General features: G+C 58.3%; 1 protein-coding gene across 7 annotated transcripts in view; it reads right to left on the bottom strand.

The window, feature by feature from the left end:
• The window catches only part of NIN (ninein), a 60,540-nt gene extending 52,218 nt beyond the window's left edge, over nucleotides 1-8,322 (bottom strand). For 6 of the 7 annotated variants that reach the window (XM_015631924.3, XM_015631930.1, XM_019007100.1 and 3 more), the window contains exons 1-2: nucleotides 8,060-8,135; nucleotides 2,603-2,806 (exon numbers count right to left, since the gene is read on the bottom strand). In XM_015631924.3, coding sequence (XP_015487410.1) covers nucleotides 2,603-2,785 — 183 coding nt within the window. In that variant the 5' untranslated portion in view covers nucleotides 2,786-2,806; nucleotides 8,060-8,135. Of the gene's footprint in view, nucleotides 1-2,602; nucleotides 2,807-8,059; nucleotides 8,136-8,266 lie in introns of those variants that run through there. The other variant, XM_015631925.1, reaches the window with a different exon arrangement.
• Nucleotides 8,323-9,144: the final 822 nt, after the last annotated feature.

Here is a 9,144-nt window from a genome sequence, read left to right as displayed (position 1 = left end):
GCACAGGGGAGGGGGTTCTGCAGGAACCTGGCTTGGAAGGGCACAGGGGAGGGGGTTCTGCAGGAACCTGGCTTGGAAGGGACTGAGAGCCCAGGCAGGGTGTCCTTGCTGCAGGCTGTGAATGCAGAGGTGCAGGTGAAACCTGAGCTCCCCATCCCTGCTCAAGGACAGCGCCAAGGACAGGCCCTGCAGCACCCACAGGATCCCAGAAGGATTTGGGCTGGAAAGGACCTTAAAGCTTATCTCATCCCCTGCCATGGCAGGGACACCTCCCACGACCCCAGGCTGCTCCAAGCCCTGGCCTGGGACACTTCCAGGGACAGGGACTGAGTGCCAGGGCTGACCCCCAGGCCCCTGAGCACTGTCCCCAGGACACCTCCAGTTTGCTGCTAATTAAAGGGCACAGAGAAGACAGACAGACAGACAGACCGACCCATCCCCTCACTCCTGCCATCGAGGGTGAGGGAAAACCCTTCCTGAGGAATCCCAGGAACCGCAGTGAGCATCACCTCTGCACACAAGGTGTGAGGAAAAACAGCTCCACAGGGGTTTGGCTGTGCCAGGAGTCAGGGCAGGATCCACAACCCCCACACCCCATCAATCCCCAAACCTTCACAGGGGAGGCAGCACCCCCAGCCCCTCTCTGGATGCCAGCTCAGCTCCCAGTCCCTGCCCAGGGCAGGGGGTTGGAACAAGGTGATATTTCAAGTCCTCTTCCAAGCCAAATCATTCCACAATTCCCTGATCCCAGAGCAAGGCACAAAGACAAACACGTGGCCCCACTGAGTGTCCCCTGAGCAGACAAAACCTCCCCCCTGTGCCCCCCTCCCCAGAGCCCTGCCATAAATCCCAGCCCCTGGAAGTGCAGGCAAACAAAGGCTGGGACCATCTGCAGCCAGGGCTGGCAGGTGCAGAAAGTCTGAGCTCATGTTTGCTGCTCTTCTCCCCCTGAGATCCTGGGGAGCCCCGAGGATCCGACAGCCTTTAATTCAGGAACTGGGGAGATGGGAGCAGAGAAAGGACACAAAGATTGTCCTGAGGCTGGTGTGGCAGGCTGGGAGGGAGAAGCATCCCCAGGGATAAAGAGGGGAATGAAATCAAATGGGATGTGCCCTGCTGGGGTGGGGTGGGTGTGAGCTGGCACTGGGATGTTTTCACAGCAGGGTTTTGGTGCCCCCACCAGCTGTGACACTGCTTCTCTCTATGCCTCCATCCCACAGGTGCCAAGGCCAGGTGATAGGACAAGGGAAAATGGCTTTAAGCTGAAGGAAAACAGATTTATATTCAATATTGAGAAGGAATTTTTGGCTGGGAGGGTGGGGAGGCCCTGGCACAGGGTGCCCAGAGAAGCTGTGGCTGCCCCTGGAAGTGCCCAGGGCCAGGTTGGATGAGGCTTGGAGCAGCCTGGGACAGTGAGAGGTGTCCCTGCCACGGCAGGGGGTGGAACTGGATGATCTTTAAGCTCCTTCCAACCCAACCCATTCTGGGATTCTTTGATAACAGCACCCAAGTGCTGGATGCTCAGGATGACAGAGCAGCACAGAAAGTCTCTGATGCTCCAGAAAATGCCACACTGCAACTCTAAAGGTCAACAACCTCTGCCTGGATCCATCCCTGCTCCAGCTCCACTCACTCTCAGCAGAAGAGCTACAGCCCCAGGGCAGGAGAGGAAGAGGAGGAAAAAGGAAAAATTCCTTTGTTCATTAAAGCAATGATTTTGTTTGTGAAAACAGCAGTTTGATCAGGATGGCTGCGTGTCTGTTGGAAGCCCTGGCTGCCCTGTTCCACATTTTCCTGATTTTAATGAGCAGTGATGGGATTTCAGGGTGATTTCCAGGGAAGGATCTAATGCACTGTGAGCACGGCGTGCTGGGAAAGACGTAATGCAGAACACAAGGACATCCCTGAACGGGGAGATCCCCCCAAGGACAAGCAGCTTCTGCTCACTGCCCTGGCATTTCACTCCAAAAAGGTACAAACACCACTGAAAAATGGCTTTGGGAAGCCACCAACAGCAGGAAACGTGGCCAAAGGTGGCTCAGACAGAGAATGTCTGAGTGGGACAATGTTCTCCACCTTAGAAAACGTGTGGGACAGCACACGGCCCCGCCGGTCTAACTACAGCTTAAGCCAGCGTAAATCACAGGCTCAAGCCCTGGATTTAGGTCCTTGCCCTGTCTCAAGAGGCTCAGAGTTTGTGCAAGCACTTGGTGAGCTGGTCTGGGGAGGTGACCCAGGAGCTGCTGCCGGGGGCACGGGGACAGCATCAGCCAAATGCCAGCACAAGGACAGCCAGGACCTGGCACCTGCTCTGGCCTGGACACTGGGAAAGCACTGGGAGCACAAGGCTCAGCCTGAAGTGCTGATTCCTGTGTTTCAAACCACAGACAGAGCAGTTCCCTTCCCTGTTATCACCAGTTCTGCTCTTGGAAGTCTCCCTGTGCCCACCCTGCTGAACAAACCAAACCCCTCCCCCCGAGTCCTGCGGCGCCAGAGCCTCAGGAATGTTGGAAATACACAAATTACAGCCATCAGCCTCTTCCCAAGACCATCCCATGCAGGCACTGCCTCCCCAGCCCCTTCCATCTCCCCAGATGCTTACCCTGCCTAGGAGGTTTCCTTGGAGGAGGGTCTGCTGCAGTGCTGGGGCCACCTCCTCCAGGTGCAGCATGTGGCAGAGGTCAGTGAGCTCCTCCTGCCCCAGGGACCCCGTGCCTGTGCTGTCAAAGCTGTCAAAGAGCTCCTTGAGACGAGCTTCATACTGGTCCTGCTCAGCTTCATCCATCCCATAGCCTGCCACGCTCACCTGTGGGGAGAGACAGCCCAGGTGAGCATCGGTGCCACGGGACAGGCAGAAACCCCAAGGACCAGCACAGGAGCTGCCCACGGGGCTGTGTGGGGCTGTCTGGGGTCCCATGAAGGGCTCCAGCACTGCTCCAGCCTCTCCCATCCCACTGGGATGAAGAAGTCAGGGAGCAGCAAGAGCTCTGCAGAGCCCAAGCCTGGGGAGGCACAGCCCAGGTGGCTGAGCCAGCCCCACGAGCCACAGCCCCATGTGCCACCTCCAGGAGAGGCTGGTTCTGCTCAGCCAGAGCAGCTCAGGTGCTGCAGGGGAAAATTGCTCCCCTGGGCTCCACTGATCCCCAGGTGATGCAGGTGATGCTTTGCTGAGAGGATAAACAAGCCAGCAACAGCTCAGCAACAGCAGGGAGCCGAGTGTGGGGCTGTGCCTGAGGAGGGGAGGGCAGGAGATCCCTGGCCAGCCACCCTGCCCACCCCCTCCATGAGCACAACACACCCCTGTGCCAAAGCTGGGATCATGGAACACTTCAGGTTGGGGGAAAAACCCCCCAAGATCAAGCCCAGCACTGCCTGCACTGCTCCTCCAGCAGGGATTTCAGGACAAGCCCTGGCTGAAGGCAGAGAAGGGTTTGACAGGCAGCAAAGTGTGGGGACAGCCAAAATCTATCTGGTGTCCTGCACCTAGCACACAAAACCCAGCCCAAATCTGCCTCAGGTCTTCATCCTCCCCTCCAAGTCAAGTTTTCACCCCTCTCATCCACTGCTAACAGAGGATCACAGCCCCAGGAGCTGTTCTGGCAGGGGAGGAGAGGGAAATTTCCTGTCTGAAATGAAGGATTTGGCTGGATGTGTTTGTCCAGCCTGGCCCAGGGCTCCTGGCTGGCTTTGGGTGGCAGCAGTGTCACCCAGTGCCACCACCCTGGGGCACCACAGGCACTGTCACCATCCTTGGTGACAACAGGCACTGCAGGGCCCTGGTGTTCCAAGGACACAACTGGGCATCCAGGGAAGCCTGGCCAGCCTCAGCCATCACCCCACACCCACCAGCCACGGGAATTCTGCTTTTGTGACTGCTGCAGGTTGTGTTTTCCCAGTTTCCCAAAGCCCCTCCCCAGCCAGCCCTGCCATGGAGCAGCCCCCTCTGCTCCTCACAGGGCTCTTGTGGCTCCCTGTGTCACCAGCAGCGCTCCTGGACACCCCAGAACAAGCAGAGCTGCTCCAATTGCAGCCCAATTCCACCTCCCTGGCAGGAAATCTCCAGGGCAGGCACTGCAGCAGCCGTGTCCTTGATTCCAGTGGCTGCAGGAGCAGATGCCAAGGCACAGCATCCTCTGGATCCCACATCTGCTGAGGGATGCAGGGCTGCTGCCAGGCAGAGCCCGTGGGACAGGGACAGCCCAGCCACGCTGTCCTTCCTCCTGCACTGCAAGGAGAACGAGGATGGCTGTGAGCACTCCAGGGAGAGGAACAAAACCCCTCCACCTGAGCCTCACACCCTCCCTGTCCCATTTTTCCTCCCCCCAAATCCCTCTTGAGCTGATTTCTCACGGCACCCAAACGCTGTGGGGAGGAGGGAGGACACAGACACTTTTGACCTGGGGCACAGAGGAGGAGGCAGCACCCAAAAACTCAGGTGCCTGTGAGCAGGAGGAAGACAAGAAACTTGTTTCCATTTCCCACCTGCAGCCCCAGGGCTCCACACTGGCTGGATCCTGGTGTTGGGGAGCCCTCCCTGCACATTCCAGCAGCCCCAAAACCCACAGCCAAGCCTCCAGCAAAGATGACTCCGACCCACAGAGCTTGCCAAGCATTTCTGAACCTCTTATCTTCGGGGTCAGCCACCTCCTGCCCCTCCAGAGCTGTCTCCAGCACCTGACCTTACAGCTACACTGCCAGAACCAGTTTCCCCAGTTAGTGCAGAGAGCTGGGTGCCACCTCCCAGTTTATCCCAGAGCATCCCTGCTGCTGGAGCCCAAAAACCCACCCTGGGCAAGTCCAGCATCGGGGACCCCACAAAACCAGCAGGAAAAACACAATTCCTAGAAGGAAAAGAGCATCAGGTGCGTGTTCCACACCTGCCCTACAGCCCAGGTGCGTTTTTGGGTGGCAGCCTCACGCATCCTCACAGGGACAGAGCTCAGGGGGACACAAGCAGCCCTGCAGAGCTTGGGGAAGGGATTTCCAGCAGGAATGAGCTGGGATTTGAGGCTGGTTGCCTACCTGGAGTCAGGGAGCTGCCAGCAGCCCGGCCATCCCGCAATCCTGCACAACCTCCATCTTAGGCAGGCGGCTCCGGCACGCAGCTGGCTCAGCAAGGTGACCCAAGATGCCTCCTCCTGACTGAATTATTCAGCAGCACTTCCATGGAAAGGGGGGAAAAAAATCCCAGCCGAGCCTCCTACCTGAGGAGCTGGTGAGCTGGCATCAGGCAGCAGTCAAAATAATGAGGGCAGCAGCATCAGAGCCACCTCCAGAGCCGTGACGGGGAAGGGGGGACACGGCAGAGGCACACAAAGCCTGAATTAAAGGCCAGCCTTTCATCTCTGCTCCAGATGGGCCAGCAGCTGAGATGCAGGAGGGTGGCTGGGATAATAGGGGCAGGGGGGCAGCAGCTGAGAGGGGGCTCCATGGTCCCCGTGAGGAGGAGAGGGGCTGGTCCCTGCACAGGGCATCACTTTGTTCAGATTTATTACCAACCTTCTGTGGTGTTTCAAGTCTCCCAGCTCGAGCAGACAGAGCTGAAAATGCACATTTAGGAGAGTCAGCACCACATTACTCTTGATTTCTGTTCTCCTTATTACCAGCCTGGGGAAGCAAAGCGCTCCGGGATGATGAGAAGAGGAAGTTTTCACCGGCATTTCTTTCCTGCCTTTAAATCCACCCCCTCCTGAGAGCCAGATAACCTTCACAGCACACAATGCAGGGGCCTGATAGGACTAAATTCTCAGCTAAATTTAACTCAAACAATATAGGCTTAAACAGTAATTACCGCTTCGCATATTAAGTGGCAGGAATCAATATCAACTTCAGCCTAGAGCTGATGAAGACACAGATTATCTGGTCAATCAATGGCATCAGCAAGGAAAAACACCACAATTAGCACAATTACTTTGTTTTTGTTTATTTTGGGGGGTGGTGTTTGTAAACAGTAGGAATTATAGAATCCCAGAATTACTTGAAGGGACCTTAAAGGCCACTTCATGCCAAGCCCCAGCTGTGGGCAGGGACATTTTCCATTAGAGCAACACAAAATCACATTTTCTGCAGCCCAAGAGGGAGATTTTGGGGATGCTGTGCCCGGATGCCCCCATGGTCACCTTGCCCCTATCCCAACCTGCCCTCCATGAAAGTCATCAGCTCCAAGGAGGAAAATGTTGTTTTTGCTGCTACTCTTAATTACCTCCACTCAAATGAGGGCCTGGTAATTAGCAGTAATTACCCAGCGGGGCAGCATCCTGTGGCCACGTCCAAAACACAAGCACCTACTCCATGGGATGTCACTGCTCTGGAGAGCACGGCCACACTCGGGCACCTCAAAGCAACTTTCCCTTCCCTCTGCTCTTGTGACAGGCGGGGTGATGTGAAAACAGCTGCCAAAACCCACCAGGAGCCCGGTTTGGAACGCTGGGGTTTGTGTGAGATGCCCAAAAAGCAGGCTGCAGAGCTCTGAAAGCCAGAGCTGAGGTTGTCTCACACTCATTATCTCCTTCCCCTAATGAACCATCTCATCCATCACAGCTGCAGCTCTGCTGAATCACACAATTCCCTGAGCTGGAAGGGATCCACAGGGATCATCCAGGGCAGCTCCAGGTCCTGCACAGACCCCCCAACAATCCCAGCCTGGGCATCCCTGGCAGAGCTGCCCAAAATCTCCTGGAGCCTCGGGAATGTCACCATTCCCTGGGCAGTGCTCTGGAGGAAGAACCTTTCCTAAAATCCAACCTAAACCCCCCAAACACAGCTCCAGCCCTTCCCTGGCTCCTGTCCCCATCCTGTTCCCCATCCCTGTATCCACCCCAAAATCCCCACACCGTGTCGGGGCAATCTCCACCCCATCCCACAAAGGCTCACCCCGAGAAACCAAAGGGAAAGGGAACAACAAAACCCAGCAGGACAATGAAGCACCTAAATATCAGTAAAAAATGTCATTAAATCACTTGACAGCACACACAGCTCTTCAAGGCTCACTGTTCCTCCTCCCCACTGATCCACACTCATCATTTTCCCTTTACACCTCAATGCCACCTCTCCCCCTGCACCCCAAAAACACCCCCAGACCCTCCAAAGTTGGCAGAGAGCAGCGATTCTCTTAACCAAGCTCCGCTCCAGATTAGCAAAGCAGCCACGGCCTATAAAAGCGCTATAAATTTATGTAAAGAGCATCAAAAGCAACGCAGAGGTTTGAATATTCACGCCAGGCCGGTATTTGCATTGTAATGGGGCTTTTCACCGCCAGCCTTCCCTCCGTAAGGAAAAACAAAGCGCCCATCTGGTTTGATTTTGCAAATCGGGCTGGAGTCGCTCTGCAGTAACTCGGGGAGCCCCGGGTGCGATAAAGCCCAAGGTGGAAGCACAAAGCTGATTATTTCTGAAGTAAACAAAGCGAGCCGGTAATTTATCCGGGGAAATGTGGGATTCGGTAATTCCCGGGGAGCTCAGAGCTCCGATAAAGCCGGGCTCTGCTGAATCACGGCGATACCGCGTCCAGCGCCTTCCCCCGGCTCCGTTTTGGGGAGCACAGGAGGAAAATGAGAGGGATCCACCCAAATTCTCACCCATCCATCCCCCAAAATCCCAGCTCCGGAACCTCCTCGGCTGCGGATTTTGGCTTTCCTGGCTCACAGGCTCCATCCCTGCAGGGATGCTCCAAAGGAGACGGGCCCACGGTGGGTGAGCAGACAGCAGATGCTGTCTGCCACCCTGGTGACAGCGAGAGCTTTGCCGATGACAAAACAACTGCTGTTATTAATTCCTCCAGCCACAGCCGGCTGCTTGCAGGGCTCAGCCGGGGAGAGCGGCCCGGACCCCGCCGCTGCCAGCGTTCAGAGCATCTCTCCGGGAACAGGGACACACGCAGGGATGGGGCAGGAGGGCGAGTGTCACCCTGCGGGACCACTGCCGGCAGCGCCGAGGGGACCTCGGTGGCTTTGGCACCCACTCACGGACACCCCCGAAATCACCACCGCACCCTCTAGCTGCCATCCCCATCCCTCCAGCATCCCCCCCGCCCTGCAGAGCCCCTTCCCCAGGCACCCACCTCTCCGCTGCGCCCCTTCCCCTCCGGCCCGTCCCGGCGCCCGCACACGCGGCCGGCCCCGCCGGGAAGGGACGGGAAGGGGCGGGCTGAGCCCCGGCACCGCCCGCGGAGGAGGGACCGGGCCGAACCGCGCTCCCCCCGCACCCAGGGCTCGCTGGAACCCCTTCCCCTTCCTCTTCCCCTTCCCTCGGCCAGCCCCGGGCTCACCGGCTGCCGGTGCCCGCGGGCGCGGCGGGGCTCGGAGCGCTCGGAGCGTTGCGGGCTCGGGGGAGGCGCCGCGTTCAAATGCGGCCGCGTTTATTGGGCCGAGGCTCGGGGGCGGCCCCGGGGCGGGGGGACCGGCGGTCTTTGTGCGGCACCACCCGGGAACGCCCCCCGGTACAGGGAACGGCGGCCGGGCTGTGCCGGGATGTCCCGCACCCCTGGGGCACCGATGTGTCCCCGCTGTTCTGCACCCGCTGTCACGGCATCACCTCCGCTTCCCGCTGTCCCGCACCTCAGGACGGTGGAACCCTCGGTCCCCCGATGTCCTGATCCCGCCGGGTGGCATCAGCTCGGTTCCCACCATCCCGCACCCCAGGGGACATCATCTCATCTCCCCATTGCTCTGCACTCCCGGGTGGCATCGGCACAGCTCTCCAGTGTCGTGTCCCCCAGGGTGGCACCACCGCGGTCCCCAGTGCCCCACACCTCAGAGTGGCATCACCCTGCTCTTCAATGTCCCATCCCTCCAAACGGCATCATCACAGTTCCTGTCATCGCACGCCCCAAGGTGGCATCACCCCGGCTCCCCAGTGTCCTGTCCCCAAGGGTGACACCACCTTGCTCCTCATCGTCCCACAAGCCACGTGGACACCGCTCTGAGTCCTTGCTGTCCTGTCCCCCCCAAGGTGGCATCGCCGCGGCTCCGCTCTGTCCTGCACCCCTGGGGACACGGTCCTGCAGCTCCTCATTGTCCCCAAAAAAACAACCCCACGTCACCTGAGCTGTCCCACAGCTGAAGGTCACAGCGACACATGGCTGTCCCCCACCCTGGTGACCCTGCCATCCCTGGGGGGACAACATCTCCTTGTGTCACCGTGACA

Source organism: Parus major, chromosome 5, assembly GCF_001522545.3.
Source record: "Parus major isolate Abel chromosome 5, Parus_major1.1, whole genome shotgun sequence".
NCBI classification, from domain to species: Eukaryota; Metazoa; Chordata; class Aves; order Passeriformes; family Paridae; genus Parus; species Parus major.
This window is presented reverse-complemented; position numbering and strand designations above follow the sequence as displayed.